Below are 23,327 nucleotides of genomic sequence, written 5' to 3'. Positions count from 1 at the left end.
TCAAGCCTGACCACTCCTCTCCCCACAGCAGCACCCACTGCCCCCCAACCCTCCATAGCATTCATCTGAAATGCAGCCCAGAGACAGGATACAGCTTTATTGTGGAAAAACCCAGTTGGCACAGGTCTGAAACAGTAGCAGAATGTACAGCCTATCTATTGACAACATATAGGGGCTGGGGCTTCCGATACACGTCTGCACTGCCCTCCCTCAGCCTCAGATGTATTTATCCCTTTCACCAACAATCATTTCCTTTCTCTGGCCCTGGGCCTGCCACTGGCCACAATGTAGACAGCTCTTCAGGATGAAATACTGTGTAAGGGACCCTCCGCCTCCCTTCCTAGTCTACAGCTCCTACAGAGCAGTCTGGGGGCCCGCCTGCTCAGTGGAGGAGGCTTCAACTGCGGCTGTGAGGGGCACCTTGGGCATTGACTCAGGCGGAGGGCCACTTTCTTCTCGGAGATGACCCTGGTAGAGCCGACGAAGGCGGGACAGCTCTCTCTCTGGTGGTTGTTTCCAGCTGTACCATGGGTACCAGGGGTCACCTGAAACCAGAGTGGGCGCTGGCGGAGTGACACTCACAGCTCCATGAGAGGTACTGAAGTCAGGGTCCCGGGGTTCAACCTGGGGAATGTGGTAACTGAGGAGACCTGGGGGATTAAAAAAAAGAGAATGCCAGGGAAGGGAGGACAGGTACTTCAGATTAAGACAGATAATAAGAAAAATGACCTATAAAGGGAGGGAGGGACCAGTCAGAGCCACTGGGTTCATTTATGCATGTGGTATGCTGCACAGAAGCAACTGGCCAAGGGGGCAAGTGTGGGCTGACGTGCTGCCCAGACTCTTGCCTGCCAAGCTGTGCAGGCCTGTGCCAGGGCTATGAAGCTGCATCTGCCCTAACATAGGGGTACCTTTTCCTAATTTGTGCAAAAGTGTCATGGAGCCCAGGGTCAGAAATTTATACAAAGCTCCTATGATTTAGACATGGCATTGGGGCAACATTTATAAAATAAGAAGGCAGAGAAAGAGGAAGAAAAAGAGGACAGGGCAACGACAAGATAAGAGACTCAGGAGAGGAAACAAGGGACAGTGGAGTGATGAAAGAAGAGATTCTTTGGAAGAACATGAGTGCTACCTTCTCAGATAGGTGGGAGCATTTATATCCACCCTCCAGCCCTAAGTCACCTTCCTTATGCCTAACAAAACTGCGCTGTGCCCCTTCTCATTCTTACCATGATCCCTGGCTTTCTGGATGGCCTGGGTCAACTTCTTGTGTTGCTTCATACAGACTCCTGTGAAAAAAGGTAACTCAGAGATCATTTTATAAGTCACAGTAAATGAAGAACATAACTGCTTCTACATGGTGATAGAGGCTTAGATTTGGAAGACCTAGCTCTACCTGATGACCCCATTCCCCTGACCCCTCGGCAAGGCTTGGTTTCCCCTTCTGCCCAGTGGGAAGAACCTTCTCTCTCTCTCTGCGAACCAGGATGAAGACTTAGGAGGGTCTAGCCACTATAGAGAAGCCACTTAACAGTAAAGGTTTCAAGACAGGGAGCAGAACACAATTCAAAGGGCAAGTGTGGTTAGTTAAAGGGCTGAGTTGGACAATCCACAGAGAAAGATTAAATAAAGGAAAAATGGATTTCAGATCTGGGCAAGACGATCTGAGAAAGTAGCAAAATAGTCCCTTCAGCCTTTTACAGCCTGACTATAGAACTCTTCTTAAAACTCCTTGGGAATTCCCTGGTGGTCCAGTGGTTAGGGGCTCTGTGCTCTCACTGCCGCGAGCCCGGGTTCAATCCCTGGTTGGGAAACTAAAATCCCACAAGCCGTGTGGTGTGGCCAAAAAACCCCACAAAAAACCAAACTAAGCCAAAACAAAAACAAACTCCTTGACAAACCAAACTCCACCGATCATGCTACCACGCCACAAAAGGGTGGATTCTGATTATTCTTTGCAAATTTATCTTGCTTTGGAGCAGGGGTTGGCAAAATGTTCTCTGTACAGGGCCATATACTGGAGGCAATGTGGCATATGTTTTAGGCATATATTATAGTCTGTCTCAGCTCCTCAACTCTGCCACTGTAGCCTGGAAGGAGTTGTAGACAATATGAAAATAAATGAACATGACAGTGAGCCAGATTTGGCCTGTGACTATAGTTAGGGAATAGATGTAATCTTGAATTGGTGAGCTTATGCCAAATTTGGGAAATCTAACTGAATTGTCAATGGAATAAAAGTAAGGTCAATTTATGAGAAAGCCTTCCGTAAAAGTGAAGAGACCCTATAGAAAGGAAACAATCAGCACCATTTACCTTTTAACAGTTCCATTTAGATAGTTTGCTTATACTGGTACTCGCCTGTATCTTCTGTTCACATGTAACTGTTTTAGCGTGTGAGTATCCCCATTAGGCCAAGATTTCCAAAAAGTTCCATCACATTTTTTAGGCCATTAGTAGGAACCACCAAATAAATACCTGTTGTCTGTCTTAATAAATATAAGAAGTGCTGTAAGGAAAAGCTATTCTGGTGGTGACAAGGATGATGGGCTGACCTGTATATGGAGCATGGAAGATGATACCCGTGTGGGCGCAGACAAACTGTTCCAAGAGCTTCACATTCTGTAGGAAAAAGTGGTGGAGAAACAAGAGAGAGGGAAGGGAAGGTAGCAAGACGATTAGAGACTAAAAGTGCACAATCCCTGCATACCCCACACAAATGACCTTGACCCTTCTACATCTCTCCAGGTACTACTTTCCTTCAGGTCCTGGTTTTAGCCCCATCCCTTTACTGAACACATTCTTGCAAACTTTTTCCCTTTCCTGGCCTTCCAACCATTTCACATACACATCCTACGTTTTGTCACTGAGACTCACATAGAATTATCTTCTGCAGGGGTTAGGTTCTAAAGTCAGTCCTTCATGCAGCAAATTAGGGACAGTCTGTTGGAAAATCCCTGAAATCACCCAGAAAGTGTAGTACGTGTTATAATGTACATTTACAAATTATTAACTTATATAAATGCATGGTATATGTAATGTATATGTTTACTAAAATCAATTTTAGAGATTTAATTATTAGAATGACTCCCAGACAGTAATTAATCACAGGTGGTGAGACTCCCAAAGAAAAAGCAGGTGTATCTGTGGAGTGGAATGGCAGGCAGGGTCATCTGCACTCTTCAATCTGTAATCTTTCTCTCTCCCTTAGTCATGCGATTTGTTATAAACTGTATACAAATGATTATAGCCTTTTTTTGGTAACCAATTATACACAGCTGAAATTGAGAAGTATCTTCTGGACTCCTCTACAACCTGTATCAGAAGGAGCCTGAGAGCAGTCAGACACCCCCATCTGCTGACTGACTGACACCTGAATGACCTCTGACTTCTCTGATGACGAGCCATTCAGCTTCTGCCCTAATACCTTGTAATACTGCAAGCTCGGAAGGGCACTTTTCCATTATCATCTTTATAAGCTTTTTGAATACTTTAAGGAACAAGTCCTGTCCTTATCACAATGAAGGTTTTTTGAAAAAATAACTAGATTATACCTTGCTTCATGTATCTGCCCTCCAGCCCCAAGTCTCAGCATGCCACCAAACATCAACATGACAACGAAATAAAGAAAATCTCCAGAAAAAACTAGTCCAATCTACCTGCTAACAACTGTGATTGATATAAATCAACCTTTGGGCATTGCCCTCACATTAGAAACAACCATTTCTCTTGCCAAATTAGACTGTAAATTTCATAGACAAGGGATGAAACTTTTTAGTAAAACCCTTAGTAGAGCGCAAAAGGCTGGAAGGAGGAATGTTTTTATATTACCAGAAAGTCAATACAAAATGGACTTTAGGGGCACCAGGATATGAAGAGCGGGGCACCTAAGGTAATCTCTTTAGCATTGCAAAAAAGGCTCCAAGTCTTTATCCTAGAGAAAAGATTCTCCTTACCCTAAAGTCGACGTGCAACTTCTGATCCCGGCAGATGGGGCAGGGATTCCCAGCAATTTTATTTCCACGCTGTAGAGAGAAGAAACTGGCAGGTGAAGCTGTTCAAAGCCCTGTCAGAAAGAGTGCTGCTGGGGAATTCCCTGGTGGTGCAGTGGTTAAGAATCCGCCTGCCAATGCAGGGGGACACGGGTTCAAGCCCTGGTCTGGGAAGATCCCACTTGATGCTGAGGAACTAAGCTCGTGCACCACAACTATTGAGCCTGCGCTCTAGAGTCCGTGCTCCACAACAAGAGAAGCCACTGCAATGAGAAGTCCATGCACTGCAACAAAGAGTAGCCCCTGCTCCCTGCAACTAGGGAAAGCCCGCATGCAGCAACAAAGACCCAATGCAGCCAAAAAAAAAAAAAAAATGCTGCTGCCGCTGTCACTATGACCTCCAGCCCCACTCCACATCCACGTGCCACACTCAGAAACTCACAATACATGTCTTTCGAGTCCGCTGTGGGGGTATTCCACCTTTGTGGTTGCGACGGTAGTCAGTCCAGACAGGGCGAGAACCATAGCGGTTCTGGTATTCTGAAACGAAAGACCATACAAGTTTGGGTGGTGGTGATGGGCGGGTCTCTGTCCAGTTATTTCAGACCTCACTTGACCCTCCCCTTCCCCATTTAGAAGTACCTTCTGAGTCCAGATATTTCCAGGGTTCATCCTTATATGGGGAAACGGGAAGTGGGAGCAAAGAATCGTCCTCAGGGGGGGCTTTGGTGCAAAGAGTCTGGAGGGGAACCTATAAAAGGAGGGGCAGAGGCGAAATGAGACAATGAGTTCAAGGACAAGACCTGATTGGTTTGCTGCCCACACTTCAGGGAGAAAGGGGAAGGCACGCACACTGTGCAAATGAAATACAGCAGGAATATGCTGTATATGGGAGGTAGCATTTTGTGGGAGATTAAGTTTACATCAACAACGACTATCCCTACCTCCAACTGGATCCTGAAAGAAAAGGTAACATTAGAAGATAAACTAGCACAGGTGACTGGGAAGCAAATTTATTTGAAAAGACAACTCAAAAACCTGGCACGTATAAGGCATTCATGCTTTCTGGGATGAACTCAGTCTACTGGAGGAAAAGGGAGAATGTCCATCTTCTTGGAATTAAGATGTGTGGCAGGAAGGGGATGCAAAGGACATGCGAGTCTCCAACTCGATCCAATCCAATCACTCAGTTGCCCAGCCTTCTAAGAAGTTGAAGGTCAACATTCCATAGGGCAGAACAAACTTAAGTCCTAACGCTACCTCTAAAGCGACCAGGCCTGTAATTAACTCTATGGTGACCCCTGTCACCAGTTTTCAGTCCCACTTTAGGGAGTGGCAGTTGGGCAAGCCTTCCCATCTCACCCTGCCCCACCAAGAATCTGCCCTGCCCATAACCTCCAGGGTGGTGAGGACGTAGGCTGGAGGGAAAACTCAATCCAAAGTTAAGCTCTCATGTATGCTTTGATAAGAAACTGATTTAGTGAGATAAAGAGCCGAGTAACTGGTCCCAGGTCATGAGAATGTATCCTGGCTTTATTGGAAGATAGTAGGGCTGGTAGAAGTTAGTGTCCCTCAACCCAAGAACGCTCCCTGGCATCGAAGATTTAGACACCACCTGTACAGTTAATAGTTGGTTTGTGTATGGCCAAGAGATCCGTTCCACCGCCTAATTATTCACCCGAGATGGAAACTTGGGAAGAGGAAGACATCCAACCCTTGCTCTTTACCCTCGACTCGAGATTAGAAAACGTGCGCTGTACTGAAGAATGAGAAGGGAAGGAGGAGGGTGGTGGAAGCAAAGGGTTGCCTTGACAGCCAAGGCAGAAGCACTTGGGAAGGCCTCGGCTCCTGGATTCCCAGCAGTGGAGCGATGACCTCGAAAAGGTACAACCAAATCTGGCGTTGTACAAAATGTGCCCCAAGGAGTTACCTGAACTCCGTAGACACCTCTGAAGGGCGAAATGCTGGGAAGGCGCCTCAGCAACACGTTCAATGTGGAGGCAGCCATCTTGACATACGCATAAAGCAGGAAAAGCGACTGCGCATGCTCCAGGAAATATATTAGGGTAGGGCCAAGGATGACCCCGCAGTGCGGAAGGCGGCAGCGCATCTGCGTCAGGACGGAAGCGTGAAGGGGGAGCCGTAGGGAGAGGCCAATTTCAACTGCGTCACTATCGAATTCGGGCTCAAAATTGCATTTTTGCTGAACCAGCCAGTACGACTCTTGGATCGCATTCTTACAGTTTGTATTTTAAGCAATTTTGAAGTCGATTTTGACCGAGATCCTCTCACTGCGCATGCGCCGGTCCGATTCTACCAACCCTTGGTGAGAAGTGATCTCGAGGGCGGAAGTGGTGGAAGCAGAGGAAAGGGAGGTGCTAGGCCGCTAGGTCAAGCGCACGCTTTCGGGGGCCAGGAAGGAGGCGGAAGAGGGTGCCCAGGGGAAGGGGCTGAGCGAAGGTTAAGGCAGGATAGCCAATCAGCTGGCGAGTTGTCTTATTGGTTGCCCAATGAATTCACGCCCCGCGCACAGTCTCTCGCCGCAAGGGCGTTTCACTAGCACGTTTGGGCGCGTTGGGCGGTGTCCGGATATAAAAGACTCAGCCCGAGCGGGCAGCCGCCATTCTGGGGTTCGTTTAGAGGTAAGTCTCGGCGTGTTGTTGGTTGGAGGGTAAAATTCTGCTGGGACAGTTGGCCTAGGAAATGGGTTAGGCGAGGGCTCGGTTGAGAGCCGTGACTCTTTTTAAGCGGCTGTGTTCGGGATGGGACGTGGAGGTGTTTGGGGACAACAAAGATTGTACTTTTGGGTGTTTAAGAGCAACCCATACTGATTATATCTTTCTCCCTTGTGTTCCTTTTATCCCAGGTTTGAATTTTCTCGGAGAAAGACGGGCCGGCCACGAGGAGAAAAGAAACAAGCCGCAGCAACATCTAAGCCCTTGAAAGGATCCTGAGAGAGGGGGGAAAGGGAAAACAGCAGCCACCAGCCCAACCACTTGTGTCTTCTGCCCCTTCCCACCTATCTTGCCCACCCCACCAGCCCACGCTGCCTGGGACTTGAAATCTGTGGCCGAAGGACCGTCACCACATAACTTCAAAAATAATCAACCACCCTCCCTTCCCAAACCCACCCAAATTCACTCATCCAGCGTTTACTTTTTTTAATCCACTCAGAACTTTTTTTCTACAACCCCCCTCCCTACATGGAGTTGGGTGGGGGGAAAATGAATACTGAGTTGGCCTTTATTTTTTTTAAGGAGACTTTTTGATCCAATGAGGCCCCCCAAATAATTGAGTTTTGGGTCCTGGTTGGTTGTTTTATTTTTTTTCTCCAAAATTTTAACCCCCTCCCCCCCTGAGCCCGAGGTGCTGACGTCGCAAAAAAATTGGATAGTAAGTGTCGAATTTTCAAAAACCAGCCTTGCAACAAGAAATCAACGTTTCCCTTTGTGAAACCAAAAATAATGAGAGGAAGAAATGAGACCGTAGAACAAATAGAGAACTGGAGAAGGACCGATCCGGTCACTTAATCTCCATTAAAAAGGGCCTTTGGGTCTAAACAGTGTTCTCGCTCCCCTACCACCTGCCTGTTCCCTGCTCTGCTGCAGGCTAGGAGAGGGTGGAGGGAGGGCCCGCAACTTAAGATTTTGATGGTTAACCCTTGGTAATCCAGCCAATTTCCAGACTGCCAAAGCCATAAGTGTTTGCTTTTTATAAGGAGGTATGGTTACCTTCCTCTCGTTAGCAGCAGTCTTCAAAAGGGTTAATGAGCTCACATACAAAAGATGGTGGATTTTGTGGCCCAGAAGTCCCACTTCTTTGTGTGTGAGACAAGCAGGGCGCCTTTCAATTTGCCAGATTAATAAGCAATCTGTACATAAAGATTGCAGGGTAAGGAGATGGGCAGAGAGAAATAGGTGGCTATGACTTTAAATGATTGTTAACTCTCAATTTTAATGTAATTTGTTTGGGGTATATTTGTGTGGTTAATACAGGTGGCAATCTAGGAATAAAGATTGCAAGACACTTAATTCAGGGCAAAATATAATCTTAGTGCCAATACATACAAGATAATAGTTGGGGAGGTAAAGAATGTCTTGTAATTGTTGCAGATTGCGTAGGTTATTTAAAAGCAAAAAAAAGTGATTAACATTTTAATTTGATACTTTTTGGTGGGGGGAATACAGTTAAGTAGAGGGTGGAAAGGTTGGGGAAATGTGGAATTCAGGAGTATAATTTTAAAAGCCATTTAGTGCAATTGAATGCTAGCTTTCTAGAAGATTTGTGTCGTTAAAAGGAATTTTTTTCTTCCCTGCTTCAATATGGCGACTTTCTTTGTCCTTTTGTCTTCCAAGCGGCGTTGCAGATTGTGTCTTGACCCATTTTTCTCCTGTCCTCCCACCTCAATCCTATTTGTTGAGAGGGGTCCAAGTCCTCCCCCCTTTCCCTTTATAGGGAGGATGGGGGTGTTCGACAGTAGCAGGTTGAACCTCAATTGCAAATTCAGTTCTTCCCCGCAGAAAATTGTTCTTTTTAATATTTTAATTGCTTTTATTTTCACACTGCTCTTATTCAAAGTAGGTCAAAGACTATTCAGGATGGGGGCTGCTTTTTGTTTTTTGGTTTTTTTTACTAAAAGGTTTTTTAATGTAAAAAGCTACCGGCAGAGCCGGGATAGCTTTTTAAGTTTGAGTTCTCTTCTCCGTAACAAGATGGCGTCCCTGCCTTGTTGTTTTTCTCCCCCTTTTGCCATCCAGAGCTTAGGGCCGCCCTAGAAACTTGGTCAAGGGGGAGGAGCAGCATTGAAAGGTGATGTAATGAGCTTTCTTCCTCCTTTCTCCACCCTCTTCAAACTCCACCCCGAGCAGATGCCTTCTGGACTCTTGTGCACGCTGCTGCTAGACAGGAAAAGCCATTTTCCTTATTTTCTTTATAACCTTTTATAGCCATTATCTTAAAAGGAAAAAAGCTTATAGGAATTAGGTCTTGAAGCTGTCCGTCTCCTTGGGCAGCTCTAGTTTTTGTATTTAACGATCCCGAATCTGTTGCTTTTATTTTCACCTTCTTTCATCACTACTGCTTGGAATTTTTCCCTGCTTCAGTTGCCAGGGGTGGAAACCAGTCAAACAGCTGTACTTTAGGGCTGGAAGCTTTTGAGGGGAGTGTGTGTGAGCGTGTGTGTGTCTTACGTGTGTTGGGGGATACTGGAGGAAGACACAAGGACTTGTGAATGAGTAACTGGAATAGACAACTGGGGCCTAATGACACTGAAATGTGCAGTTTCTGCTCAGGAGTCAGTCCTTGGGCCTCTTGCATTTGGTCGCTTTTTATGATGAGAATCTGGGGGAGAGTGGGTACTTTAGGACTTTCTTCTAAATCGCCCTTATTCCCGCCTCTGGGTTTGGGGGTAAGCTCTGTGTTCAGTGCTGTATCACGTTCTCCAGTTGCTTAGCTCCTGTACATTGGTACTAGGATGAGAAGTGAATCTTTAGGAAAGGAGGCGGCAGTTGTAAACTCAAGGCAGGGGGATTCAAGCTACGGTTTCTGGTAAGCAAAACCTTTCTGGTATTACATTTCACAACCTTCATTTCTTTTTTCCAAAGAGCCACCCTTTTTGAATTTCTTTTTCCTTCCCTTCTGAAAGAAATTCCTTAAAAACAATGGGGAAATAATGTCCTCTTCGTTTTTCAACTTGTGCAGTGCTGTAGCAATTGGTGCATGTTGGAAAGCCATGCCCTACCTGAGGGTGGTATTGGGTGTCCTGTCCCTTTCTTACCTTTCTTCTTCCAACTTTTTCAAAGTCAAATCTTTATCAGACTCTCCATATACTTTTCATTTTTTAAAGTCCTGCCGTGAAGCGTGAAGGTTCTAGGCAGAATTGGAAAGCCATTTTGTACAACTGTTCTGTGGTGACTTGGTGAGACTTTAGGGCTAATTTTCTACTGGGTATGGATTCTCAAACTATTACTTGTGGATTGGATGGGAGGGCCTCTTCCACATGTCCTACTGACCACAAGTTTTTTATCTTTTAAGCAGTTTGCCATGTGCCTCTGCAGCATACCTTCCTTGGGAGCTGAACGTTCTGCCCACTGGGGTTCCTGAGCTCTAGTGAGCAGGGGATTATAATAAAGAAGATCTGCATTAACATGGGAGATGGGAAAAAAGGTCTTCTAGGGAAACCACATCCATCCAGAGAACGTCGGAGAACCTGATCCTTGTAGTTTGTGGCCACAGTTCTATCCTGGGATCCTGTCCTATGAGGGCAGGGGTGGGGGGTGACTTTACACCCTTATTGAAAGGCAAATAAGCGTTTGGGAAGGGCATGTGCTACCAGGTTTTGGAGTGATTTTGAGGGGGAGCGGCTTACTACTTGAAGAGAGGTGCGACCTTGTGAATCACCTGAGAGACATAATTCAGTCCACTCTGGAGTCAGACTAGGAAATGCCTCAATTACCGTGGAAAGGAAGGGGGGAATGTAAGCTACAAAGCACTTCATTTCCAGAAGTGATGAGACCTCTAAGTGAAGGTAAACTTGGACGGACACCTTCCTCCTTTGTTAGAAGATTGTTGTGATTGTTTTTAAACTCGCCTAGAATTTTTGTCCTGAACCAATTCAGTTCTGTTTCATTGGTGATGGGTATGGAATAACTTTAGCCAAGCTAGATATTTTTCACCTTATTTATTTTGGAGGCAGGAGTTGGTGTCACTTCTGGACTTAATTTTATCTCTGGTAAGAAAGAAAATTCCCCAGTGCCTTGTGTCTGCACGTGTCTGCCGGCAACATCCTCCATAAGGAGAGCCCAGCTTTAGGACAAGGTGGAGATGATACCAGGGGTTGCTTCCCCACTGCCACCCCGTATGTTCTGCCTTCAAGGAAATTAAAACATATCATGCCCTGGATTATTTTTGGTTTCAGAAAGCTTCCTTAAGCTTTCGTTCCAGGCTCCAGATACGTTAATGACAATTGGTCACTGCCCCTCTTTCCCTGGTAAAGTCATTTGCCTTTTCTCCTGTAGGGCTGGGCCGAGAATTTAGGCTCTTCATTCCTTTCCACTTGAGTGCCTTGGAACTTCTTTCTAAACGTAATGACTTCAAAATACGGAAATAGGTTGTAAAACACTTGGGGTCCTTAATTTTAAATGAGTGAAAACTAATCTGCCTGGAGGAAGCCGTCATGAGAAAAACCCCTTACATTTTAAAACCACGTGATTGGTGCTTGTGAGACAAAATTTATAGTTTTGTTAATTATATTTCCAGAATGTACATAATAGGAAAACTGCAGTGGAAAATGAATATTTAACATTTCTTCTGCTTTGTCTTCTAGTTTTCCTTGACTGTTAATGTCTTTTATTCTTGCTGCTTGTGAATGGGAATTAAAAAGTTGTCCCTGGGTCCCATTCCCAGCAGAAGGCACTGGACAGAATTTAGCTGTGTACTCGCTGGTTTCTTTTCTCTCTAAAGATGGTTATTCTCTCTTGTCTGCTGCCCTCTTAAGCAAAGGAACATTTGAGCTCAGGTGACAGTTTTTGTTTCTGAAGGAAGTAGGGGGAGCAGGCCTGTTGACTTAACTGGTAGGTGGGTATGCAAAAGGGACTTTTCCAAGGTGCTGTGTATTCAACTGGGTTTGAATCTGAGGGGCCAGCTGTATTTAGGGGACATTGGTTGGAAGTGAAGTTAGTTTAATTGAAAGCTTTTGGTCAAATTGCGTATATTTTTTTTAACTGATGATATATTTTATTATTTTGGATTCGCTCATTGCTTTTCCAGTCTCCAGCAAATGGGAAATCTATTTTATGTATCCCTTTATTGTATTTCTGTCCTTATAGTGTCTATACTTCACTTTATAGTGTCTTACTACATGGGGAAAATTCCTTTATCCCCATGTCTGTCTCTCTGTATATAAGAATCACCACACTTAAGTGGATTTGGCCTGTGGACTTCTAATTTATCTGGTATTGGACTTGAATGTTTTTTCCTCTGACCTTAGGTTCTACCTGTCCTCGTGGAGATTCCAGGGCAGCAGCAAAGCACAGTTAACCCAGACTTGCTCACCTCTCAGTATTTCTTACCTTACCTCCTCTCCCTGTATTCAACCCACAGGTTATGGTCTCAGGAACCAAGTTCCCCCCATGCCTCTGCCTCTTCTTGGCCTAGGTTGTTAGACCGTGTAAATGTAGAAATTTATTGACTTTTTTATTGTGAGAATTAAAAGGTTGAAAGTGTTATGCTTGTTTTTCTCTTTTGGCTTGAGAACAAATAGAACAAATAGAACTAATTAACATGATCTTATAAGGAACCTGTTTTCTGCAGAAAATATAATCATCTTTGTAAAACACTGATTTTTCCCACCCTTCTGCCTGGCTCATGTGTTTCATCTCTGTACTAGATGCGGGATTCAGGAGGCTTTCTTCTTGCCTGCTTCCTACCCAGTGTTCGTCTTATTTCCCAAATGTCGATATTACTAAGGTGGCTTTCTTTTCTGCTTCTCAGAAGCCAATGTTTAGAGGCATTGTGGATAAAAATCCTAATCAGAACCATATTGATTCTAAATCACCTCTCTCAAACTTCAGTTCTGGCCTAGAAATTGTTTCACGTGTCTCTGTCCCGTAACAGCTGTGTTCAGCTTTTAATTAACTCCTTTTCTAACCTAGTCTAAAGCAGCTACTTAAAATTTAATGGCATTTTGCCAGCTTCTAGTTTTATTTGTTCCATTCTTTTTGGCTCCATTGTTTCTAATTTCAGGCTCTCCTTGGGGATATTGGGTGGTGTTATGATTTAGGTGGGACTAGGAGTCAGATTCGCATCTTTGCTTTTGAAACCACAAACCAATCTTGCCCTTAACTTTGAAACAATAAAAACTCATGCAGGGTTTGGTTAATGAATGACATTTTTTCAAGGCTTAGGAGGACCTGCTTGATTTTCTTTGCTCCATTTGTCTCTTTCTGGGAGCCACCCCTAACTCCCGTAGGGGAGAGGTTCTGTTTTCAAGTTTTGTTTCCTTCTCTTTTCACCTACAACTTCAGAAGATTGTCTACTGGTGCAAGCAGAACATATCTTGCTACCTGTGCCGGTTGACTTTTTTTTTTTTTATAAGCAGGTTCTTATTATCCATTTTATACATATTGATGTATATATGTCAATCCCAATCTCCCAAGCGGTTGACTCTTCATGGGCTAAGATAGAAAGGAGTTGACTCTTGGAAGACAGCCCAACATCCATGATTGGCCCAGTTCTTATCAAGCTATAGGTTTGGTGTTTTTTTTAAGCTCGATTCATTAGCAACTAAGGGGAAACGGGACCTGATAAGCAAAAATGACTTGGAGAGTTGAGTGTTTGTTTTGGGAATGTGAATCTTAGCTCTGATACAATCTGGTGAAGTTCAGCTGTCCTGGGAAGGATGTAACTGGGAGCGAGAGGAGAGGCGCTGCCTCAGTCCTCCAGTCTGACTGTCGTCCCCTCCAGTCATGTATGGACACAGTGCTTCACTTGCCAGGGCTGTTTTCTCAGTAGGGACAATTGTCTGTGTTGATTTTTCTTACCTAGATAATGGTGAGTGCAGTTGAATGTAGATTAAATAATCACTAATAATTTGTCAAACACAGAGATAGAATTTATTAGAGGGCAACTGCGGCTGTCCTTGCCACCCATTTATTCTGTGGGTTTGTTTTATCCTCTTATCTTAGAAAACCTCGATCATGGGTTCGGGTCCCATAGACCCCAAAGAGCTTCTCAAGGGCCTGGATAGCTTCCTTAACCGAGATGGGGAAGTCAAGAGTGTGGATGGGATTTCGAAGATCTTCAGGTGAGTCTGTACCCTACCCTTTGAATTTGTTGTGAGCGGAGAATATTTTGTGTTGTAATATGACTATAATTAAGGCAGATAGCAAAAAGTGTTCCCTAAGAGGAATGGGAGTTAGTGGAATAGGATTCAAATCCAATTATGTTAGAACTAGTGATAGGAAAAGATGACCCCTTGGTCCCTGGTCATTATGGCATCTGGATATTTGGAGATCCACAGTCCCAAGGGAAGGAAGGAAGCAAGCAGGGAGTCAGGTGACAGGATTCTTAGTTCTGTTTTGGGTTGCATTCTGCATACCCCAAATGTCATTTTCATTCAGGGATCCTCAAGTTTTCCAGGAGAAAGCGAGTGACTAAGCCAGTCCGAAGAGATGGTAGTTGAAGCCTAGGGCTCTTCACCTGGAAGCAGAATCAAATGTGTCCTGTGGGTTAGAGAAGCAGTGACACTTACCTCCTCAGATCGGAGACTTCAGTGCATCTCCTCCATTGTGTTCCATCCCTCTGGGTGTTTCCACATCAATCCTGATCCACCCCATCCTCCTAGGGGCCTGTGTGATCCCCCCACCCTGTAGCAAAGTCCCAAGTCATCAGGGATCTCGAGGTACTCCCACAGATTAGAGATGTCTGCTCAAAGAAGAGGTGCTTTCGGGCTGCTTCATTTCTAACCTTGACTTATCTCTTACAGTCTGATGAAGGAAGCACGAAAGATGGTGAGTCGATGCACTTACTTGAACATTCTCCTGCAGACCCGTTCACCAGAAATATTGGTCAAGTAAGTGGGGACCTGGGTGGCTGGGTACTTAGAAGGGAGGGGGGGTGAGGCACGGGGTTCCTGGGTTATTGCTGGGGGACTAGGAGGGTGGGGTATACTCCCAAGACCCAGGAAGGGCATCACAGAGCCTCCTCCCTGCCTGCAGGTTTATTGATGTTGGTGGTTACAAGCTTCTTAACAACTGGCTGACATACTCAAAGACAACCAACAACATTCCCCTCTTGCAGCAAATTCTACTGACCCTGCAGCACCTACCACTCACCGTTGACCATCTCAAGCAGGTACCTTCAGTCTTTACAATCCTGGTTCTTCCTTTTTGGTTTAGGCTAACAGATGAAAAACTCATTGACTGATGTGGCTACAGTCTTGGGCCTGTGAGGTAGAATGGTAGAAAAAAATAGGAGTTTGGAATCAAGATTTGGTTCAAATTTATGTCCTTTAATAGGTGTGTGACGTGGGGCACTTTATATATCTGAGCCTCAGTTTTTTCATTTGTAAAATGGGAATGGTTGAACCTACCTAACTGGGTTGTTTTAAGGAGTAAGACTACGTCTCCAAGGGCTTTGTAAGAGAGAAGGTCTATCTCAGTGTTAGTGGCTGTTAAGAGATCGTGCGTTTGTGGGAGTGGTTAGCTCTGAGTGGGCTGCTTTTCCTTCTGGCACTTACCATCCTGCTGCTCCCTTCCTTTCATAGAACAACACAGCCAAACTGGTGAAGCAGCTGAGCAAGTCAAGTGAGGATGAAGGTAGGGGCCAGTCCTTTCCTCTGTGTCCTGGGCCTTCTTCCATTACTTCCACTCAGTTACCTTCATTTCTTAAGATCTCTTGGTGTAAAAGCCATACACTTAAAATTCTTTGGGGGAAATAGTGTCATCCTAGAACGTCTCGTCATCATTTACTTCTGTTTCTCTAAATATCAATAAATAGAGCATATTCTGGGACCCTCAATGTCTATTTTCCTAACAACAGGTATGCTCGTTCTACCAATAAACACCCTGCTGTAGGGCATGGGCAGAATCCTGACTGCTGGAGTATATCATAGCTTTGATAGCAACAGATTCTTTCCTTTGCTAAGACAAAGGGTTTTGGAGCTCCTGGCAAGGGCATAGAGTTCTGGCTTGAAGACAAAGCCTGGCTCCAGAAAGTCACAGGCTTTTCTTTAGAGAAGAAAAGGGTTTATATCCAAGAGTTAACCCAAAAGTTTTACACCCAAGGCATAAACCAGTGAGCACGACACTGGTTTCCCGCAAGTGAGCAGCATTGTAGCAGAGCCGATCCCCGCTCTTTGTCTACGGGGAATGGTATGCTAGGTCCCTTTGGAAAGTTTAGCTAGAGGAGAAAACACTGGGGATCACGATTTTATTTTAACTCACAGTATTGTTTAAGTGAAAAACATTCCCTAGCTTTCCGTTCTTTTAGTTGTATTAATTCTGTTTTTAGGTCCTTTTATATAATGAGCACTTCACTGTTTTTCTGACATCTCAGAGTAGCTTTGTAGGATAAACTGTAACACAGAAGATCCCATTAAATCATTGCCTATCTTTTGTTTCTTCACTGAGGTATATTGGTCCTTGTTCCAGCTGGCTTAATTGTGTTGCCGTCTTTGAGTATAGGTTTAATTATTATTCTGTGCTTCCTTTAGATACTGAAATTTGTACATTCCTTATTGACTGTAGTTAAGTTTACTGGACCATAGTATCGATTGCTTCAAAGAGGTTTCAGGATATTCCCCCACTGGGCATTGGGGTTCATATTGCATTAGGTATAGGAGTTGGCAGTTGTGTGACTGTTTTAAAAAGTTAAGTTTTAATATTGTACAACAATTTCATTATTAAATCAGCCCATAGTGGAAATGTTGGCAAGAAGAGAGGTCCCATAGATAGGAGATTTTATTTGCCAAGTACAGAAGGAAAGAGCTACAAATGCATTTTTCCATATATTTAGAAATAAATTCTGTTTTTTATCTTTAAATTCTCTGACCATTTTTTTTCTCTAGATAAACTCTGCTTCCTTCATCCTAAATCGGTTTGTTTTTAAGTTCTTTTTTCACTCTTGCAACACTTAATTGATTCTTTTAAGAGCTGTCATCACTAGTGATATCCTAGGAAAAAAGTTTCCCTAGAAAATCTTTTTTTTACGAGGATCTAAATCTGCCTCCTTGAAATTTTTAAAATCTGGTAGCCCTTTGGATACTTGAACCCCTCTGCCTTTCTCCTTATTTTATTGTAATAAGTGGTTAAGGGAAGAGCATAGGCACTAGGTTCGTTCTGCCATCTTCTAGTTTTGTAACTTTAATCTCCATGCTTCTGTGTCTTAAAGGGAGATGAAAAATGTTCAGGTTGTGGGCTTCCCTGGTGGCACAGTGGTTGAGAGTCCGCCTGCCGATGCAGGGGACACAGGTTCGTGCCCCAGTCCAGGAAGATCCCACATGCCGCAGAGCGGCTGGGCCCGTGAGCCATGGCTGCTGAGCCTGCGAGTCCGGAGCCTGTGCTCTGCAACGGGAGAGGCCACAACAGTGAGAGGCCCGCGTACCGCAAAAAAAAAAAAAAGTTCAGGTTGTAATAGCAATTACGTGAGATGTATGCAAAGCAACTAGTGTAGTTTTTACAACATACTTTAATAAATGTTCCTTCTTTTTGCCCCCCCCGCCCGGTGTTATAATGGCATCAGGGTTGAAAGTTATCTGAATAGAGGAAAATTCCATGATTCAGTGTATCTTACATTATTTAGGCATTTCCCCTTTCTCTCACCTGCAGAGCTCCGGAAATTGGCCTCAGTCCTTGTCAGCGACTGGATGGCTGTGATCCGCTCCCAGAGCAGTACCCAGCCTGCTGGTAAGCAGCTAGGCCCTTTATCCCTTGTATTTCTTTCTCTCCCACTGGGATGTGGCCTTCCGTGCCCCTAACCTGCTTTTTACCTCTGACTGACAGTCTTTCTCTTTATCTAAATAAAATCCTTTTCTGCTCTGTTTTTCCACAACAGAGAAAGATAAGAAGAAACGGAAAGAAGAGGGAAAGAGTCGAACCACCCCTCCTGAGCGACCGTTGACTGAGGTGAAGGCTGAGACTCGGGCTGAGGAGGCCCCGGAGAAGAAGAGGGAGAAGCCCAAGTCCCTCCGAACCACGGCGCCCAGTCATGCCAAGTTCCGCTCTACCGGTAAGGCTGCCGTCTGGCCTCTGGAGTGTCTGTGGGTAGGTGCACAGCCCGGGCCTTATGGTGGAAGAGTTGGACTTAATGGTACGATAAATCTGGAGAGAGGGAAGACTAGTGGGTGGAGCATTGTGGGAGTTTATAGGGCTTGATGAAGGTTAAGGGAGGAAGAGTCAGGAGAGTGTGGAGTGAGTCCAGCCCCAACACCATGTCTTCTCCCCCAGGACTAGAGCTGGAGACCCCGTCTTTGGTGCCTGTGAAGAAGAATGCCAGTGCAGTGGTGGTTTCTGACAAGTACAACCTTAAACCCATCCCCCTCAAGCGTCAGAGGTATGGACCATGTTCTTGGTTTTTGAATGGGTTGGGTCTGTGGACATGAGGGGAAAAGAGGGGGTGAGTCAGGTGTTGTTGACCAGTCCCTTTCTAACAGTTCCACAGCTGCCCCAGGAGATGCTGCACCCCCTGCAGAGAAGAAATACAAGCCACTCAACACAACACCCAATGCCACCAAAGAGATCAAAGTGAAGATCATCCCGCCACAGCGTGAGTCCAAAGTGGGGGGATGTGCTTTGAATTGAGAGCAAACTCTTTTCATGGAAATGAAGCGTTTTCCTCCATTTTCATCTGGTTTCTTGGTGTCCTTTAATGTTTACTCCCCTGGAACTCCCTTCCTAGGAGTCCTTGATAGGATTGCTTAGGAGTGATTTTAGAGATGAAGTAGGGAGGCGGTGCTGTTCAGTGACTGGTGGGTGCGCTCCCAGCCGTCATGTTCATGGGGGCTGACTTTGTCACTTACCTGAGCTCTGATTCCTATCCAAAGCCACGCTTGCCTGCCTTTAAAAAGAAAGATAGAATAATGACAATAATTTCTTGTGTGAATCCTCCTACATATGCTTCCTGGTCACCTTGAGCTTATTGTGTCCAAAGTTGAGGCAGGGTCTCTATTGGCCAATTTTCTGCCCAGATTTTGTGTATAGGAATAGCATTAAGGTCTGATGATTCCATTTTATGCTCTTTTCTTTTGTAGCTATGGAGGGCCTCGGCTTTCTGGATGCGCTCAATTCAGCCCCTGTTCCAGGCATCAAAATTAAGAAGAAGAAGAAGGTGCTGTCACCCACAGCTGCCAAGGTATGGGTGCTGCACAGTAGGTGCCAGTGACCAGGTAGAAAAGGTACAGGTGAAGGAAGGGCCCAGCAGCTAGGATGCTCGGGGAGGACAAGAGTTGTGTCTCAGACGTAGACTGGTGGCAGAGTACTGTTAGAGACAGTCTTCCTTTATAGGAACTGTTAGGGGATCCTGCCAAGGACCCTGGACTAATTGCCTTGCCTTTCCTGTCAGCTCATTAATTTCTTTTTCTTTCACAATAGCCAAGCCCATTTGAAGGGAAAACGAGCACAGAACCGAGCACAGCCAAACCTTCTTCCCCAGAGCCAGCACCTCCTTCTGAGGCTATGGACACAGAACGTCCAGGGACCCCAGTTCCCCCTGTTGAAGTCCCAGAGCTCATGGATACTGGTAAGTCTAGAAACTGGTTCAGGTTTCGGGGTTTTCTGAAAGGAAGGATCTGCTCTGAAACTACTTCTGTTTACAGCCTCTTTGGAGCCAGGAGCTCTGGATGCAAAGCCAGTGGAGAGTCCCGGAGATCCTAGCCAGCTGACCCGGAAAGGCAGGAAGAGGAAAACTGTGACCTGGCCTGAGGAGGGCAAGCTGAGAGAGTATTTCTATTTTGAACTGGATGAAACTGAACGAGGTTAGAGATCCAGTTTCCTCTATAGTAGGTGGGGTATAGAGAGTTTAAAAAGGACTTGGTTGGGCTTACCTTCCCTCTTGCTTTTTTTCTCCTTGGCAATAGTGAATGTGAATAAGATCAAGGACTTCGGAGAGGCAGCTAAGCGAGAGATACTGTCAGACCGACACGCGTTTGAGACGGCCCGGCGTCTGAGCCACGACAACATGGAGGAGAAGGTGCCCTGGGTGTGCCCCCGGCCCCTGGTGCTGCCCTCGCCTCTTGTCACCCCTGGAAGCAACAGCCAGGAGCGGTACATCCAGGCTGAGCGGGAGAAGGGGATCCTTCAGGAGCTCTTCCTGAACAAGGAAAGGTGAGCAGAATGGGGTTCACTTCCTGAGGTATTGAGCCCTCGAGGGGAACGTGCCCTGGGGTAATTAGAAGGGGGGTGGGGGTTAGGAAGAAAATCAAGGGCTTGAATAAATAATTTGACTGTCACTCTTTTTTTTTTTCTATCGCCTGCTGCATTCCTGACAGTCCTCACGAGCCTGATCCTGAGCCCTATGAGCCTATCCCCCCCAAACTCATCCCCCTAGATGAGGTGAGTTATGTGGTGATGGAGGTTGTGATTGACATTAATGCATCTTTCATGTGAGACTGGCTCTTTATCCTTGTTGGTCCTGATTGTTCTCTCCTGTCATTTCAGGAATGTTCCATGGATGAGACCCCATATGTTGAGACCCTGGAGCCTGGGGGGACCTGTGGCTCACCCGATGGGGCAGGCGGTTCCAAGTTGCCTCCTGTTCTGGCCAATCTTATGGGAAGCATGGGTGCCGGGAAGAGCCCCCAGGGTCCTGGAGGAGGAGGCATCAATGTGCAGGAGATCCTCACCTCCATCATGGTACGAGCCTCCCTCTTCTTCCCCACTGTCTCCATTTCTCCTTACTCCCGTTCTGCTGTCCTTCCCGCTTGCTTTCTCCTCGGGCTCTCCCTTCTGTGCCGGGTGTTACCCTTATTCTCTGTTGACCTTGTCCCTTAATGACCTTGCCTCACAGGGTAGCCCTAACAGTCATCCCTCAGAGGAACTGCTGAAGCAACCAGACTATTCAGACAAGATCAAGCAGATGCTGGGTAATCCTCGGGGCCAGCCCTGGGGCCTGGGCGAGGAGGCCTGCAGTGGACTTGGGGGAGCAGGGGTATTGCCACTAGGCAGCAAGACATGGGAGGGGAAGACTGGACAGAGGGCAGTGCTCTGCCAGGTTGGTCTGAGGGGGTCAGCTGGGCACACCTAAGCGGGAAGACGTCATGCCACTCTTCTAGAATCATCTTGCTGACTGCTTCACTCCTTTTTCATTAACAGTGCCTCATGGACTCTTAGGGCCTGGTCCCATAGCCAATGGTTTCCCACCGGGAGGCCCTGGGGGCCCCAAGGGCATGCAGCACTTCCCCCCTGGACCTGGCGGACCTATGCCAGGTAGGTGGTGAGTGAGAGGTTGGAATGGGTTTGTCTGCTTGATTTCGGCCTGGTAACTGTACAGGATTGACCAAAGCCGGGGGTTGGTTTGGGTTGGGAGCTGGCGGTCCCTGGGTGCAACAGGTAGCTGATACTGTCTCTCTCCCTTTTTTTTCCCCCCAAAAGGTCCCCATGGAGGCCCTGGGGGCCCTGGTGGGCCAGTGGGTCCACGTCTCCTGGGTCCCCCACCCCCTCCCCGGGGGTCTGATCCCTTCTGGGATGGCCCAGGTGACCCCATGCGGGGTGGCCCGATGCGTGGGGGACCAGGTCCGGGGCCATACCATAGAGGCCGTGGTGGCCGAGGCGGGAGTGAACCACCTCCTCCTCCTCCTCCATTCCGAGGGGCCAGAGGCGGTCGCTCTGGAGGAGGACCTCCAAATGGAAGAGGGGGCCCTGGTGGGGGCATGGTCGGAGGTGGTGGGCATCGTCCCCATGAAGGCCCTGGTGGGGGCATGAGCAGTGGCAGCGGACATCGTCCCCATGAAGGCCCTGGCAGTGGCATGGGCGGTGGGCATCGCCCCCACGAAGGCCCTGGCGGCAGCATGGGTGGTGGCAGTGGCCATCGTCCTCATGAAGGCCCTGGTGGAGGAATGGGTGCTGGTGGTGGACATCGGCCCCATGAAGGCCCTGGACATGGGGGGCCCCACGGCCACCGGCCTCATGATGGCCCTGGTCACCGAGGCCATGACCATCGAGGGCCACCCCCTCATGAGCACCGTGGCCATGATGGCCCTGGCCATGGCGGAGGAGGCCACCGAGGGCATGATGGAGGCCACAGCCATGGAGGAGGTGAGGATGCTCCCTGTCCCCCGTATGGCTCTTGGTGTCCCATTACAACTTTCTGGGGAACGTCACTACCCCGGGTCTGCCAGGCAGAACATGAGGTCACCCCGTTCCCAGCATGCATGGCAGTTCCTTCCTTTAGCCCTTCCCCCAGGTCCCCAAGACTAGGTCTCTCTGAAAGACAGTTCTCAGGATGCCTTGGACGGGTGGGGTGAGGGTGGCATTGACCTCTTGGCCATTTCCTATCTAACTATTCCACCATCATTCCCACAGACATGTCAAATCGCCCTGTTTGTCGACATTTCATGATGAAGGGTAACTGCCGCTATGAGAACAACTGTGCCTTCTACCACCCGGGTGTCAATGGGCCCCCCCTGCCCTAGGGACCACCTGCCCACCCCGCCCACACCCCTGTGGACTGCAGCCTTGCTCCTTCCACCCTTTTATGGCTTCCGTGAGGCCCATTGTCCCCTTTCCCCAGCTGATGAGGAGCCGGCCCCCTCAGTGCCCACCTGCCTGGGTTCCTGGGGGTTTTCGGATCACTGGTGCGCATTGATGTACATATTTTCCTCCAGTCTGGGGAGGAGAGAGACTGGACACATTCTGTACCCTGGACTGCTGAAGAGGAGACCGAGTTGGCTTCACTTTTTGAGGAGATTTGCCCTTTATGCCAAGCGCCTCTCCAGTATTACCCTTTATGCCTGAGAACCTAAAGCTGGTTATCCTGGAGAACACCTCTACTCTCCTCTTGTGGGTCCTCCACATGCACACAGAACTCTGACACGGGATCAGCTGCACTTATGAAATCATCCCAGCCAAGTTCATGCTTCCTCGTGGGGTGGGGAGATGGTAAAAGGGGTATTGTGTATCCCACTGCACTGAGAGGACTAAATCAGGCTGGATTTGAGTTCTGGAACACATCATCCCCACTCCTCCTGACACAGGCTTTACATTGAGTCCTTTCTCAAGTAAGACGTTGCAATCTTCCGTGAACACCCAAGTTTGCATCATGGGTCTGCTAGGTTCAATGATGGCAAATCCATATCGGCATCCGGTGAAAAGTTTTAGCTGGCATAGGTGAGGCCATTGGTGGTGGTCCACCCTTGCCTGCAGCTCATTCTGGAAATTAAAATACTTCAGTGAGACCAGCTTTTCATCAACTGAAGCCCGGCGTGCTGGGCATGCCAGTCACACTACACGCACTGCCTCTGGGAGTTAGCGTGCTCCTGGCCCCCACCTGGAACCTTGTGGGTGTGAGGCCTCCAGCTCCCTCCCTTGCCCTGTCAGTCAGCCACCTCTGAATCCCCACCAGGTGCCTTCCTGGGTGGATTCGATGAGATGACCTGCCCTCTCCCAGCCCTCTCCTTCACCTGTCTCAGCATCAGTTGTTTTCTATGAAAACAGTGGATTGGTTGGGTTTTGTGCAGGGTCTTGGGTTAGAGCCACAATGGATTTGAGGATGAGTATTTTCTTTTTTCTTTTGGTTTTGTATATTTTGTACATTAATAATAAACAGTGGAAAGAGAAGTATTTAACCCCTGGTGTTCCTGGACTGTTTAAAAAGAAAAAAGCCATTATCAGCTGTTGTTGA

The 23,327-nt window shown here is 46.9% G+C and overlaps 2 protein-coding genes across 7 annotated transcripts; one reads left to right on the top strand and one right to left on the bottom strand.

Annotated features, from left to right (window-relative positions):
* Positions 1 to 77: 77 nt before the first annotated feature.
* MRPS18B (mitochondrial ribosomal protein S18B) lies at positions 78 to 6,367 on the bottom strand. The gene is made up of 7 exons (XM_022566099.3): positions 5,926 to 6,367; positions 4,638 to 4,746; positions 4,438 to 4,535; positions 3,960 to 4,028; positions 2,559 to 2,625; positions 1,233 to 1,292; positions 78 to 650 (listed from the first exon to the last, which is right to left on the bottom strand). The coding sequence occupies exons 1-7, from the start codon at positions 6,103 to 6,105 to the stop codon at positions 355 to 357; spliced, it is 879 nt and encodes a 292-aa protein (XP_022421807.1). The 5' UTR covers positions 6,106 to 6,367; the 3' UTR covers positions 78 to 354.
* PPP1R10 (protein phosphatase 1 regulatory subunit 10) lies at positions 6,108 to 23,271 on the top strand. 6 transcript variants are annotated; one of them, XM_022566091.3, is made up of 20 exons: positions 6,108 to 6,321; positions 6,862 to 7,388; positions 13,679 to 13,797; positions 14,479 to 14,565; positions 14,711 to 14,846; positions 15,259 to 15,310; positions 17,321 to 17,398; positions 17,547 to 17,720; positions 17,939 to 18,044; positions 18,145 to 18,257; positions 18,742 to 18,842; positions 19,082 to 19,229; positions 19,306 to 19,464; positions 19,567 to 19,813; positions 19,978 to 20,041; positions 20,147 to 20,341; positions 20,496 to 20,571; positions 20,801 to 20,914; positions 21,080 to 21,742; positions 22,010 to 23,271. In XM_022566091.3, exons 3-20 carry the CDS (start codon positions 13,691 to 13,693, stop codon positions 22,117 to 22,119), a joined length of 2,730 nt encoding a protein of 909 aa, XP_022421799.1. In that variant the 5' UTR covers positions 6,108 to 6,321; positions 6,862 to 7,388; positions 13,679 to 13,690; the 3' UTR covers positions 22,120 to 23,271. The 6 variants fall into 6 exon arrangements, with proteins under 6 accessions (XP_022421799.1, XP_030616113.1, XP_089774625.1 ...); XM_030760253.2 differs by lacking the exon at positions 6,108 to 6,321 and adding an exon at positions 6,451 to 6,637; XM_089918499.1 differs by lacking the exon at positions 6,108 to 6,321 and having other exon boundaries at positions 6,644 to 7,388.
* The last annotated feature ends 56 nt before the right edge of the window (positions 23,272 to 23,327 follow it).

This window comes from Delphinapterus leucas, chromosome 10 (assembly GCF_059928025.1).
Source record: "Delphinapterus leucas isolate spDelLeu-1000000601 "Yukka" chromosome 10, BTC_Dleu_Yukka2, whole genome shotgun sequence".
In the NCBI taxonomy this organism is placed as follows: domain Eukaryota; kingdom Metazoa; phylum Chordata; class Mammalia; order Artiodactyla; family Monodontidae; genus Delphinapterus; species Delphinapterus leucas.
This window is presented reverse-complemented; position numbering and strand designations above follow the sequence as displayed.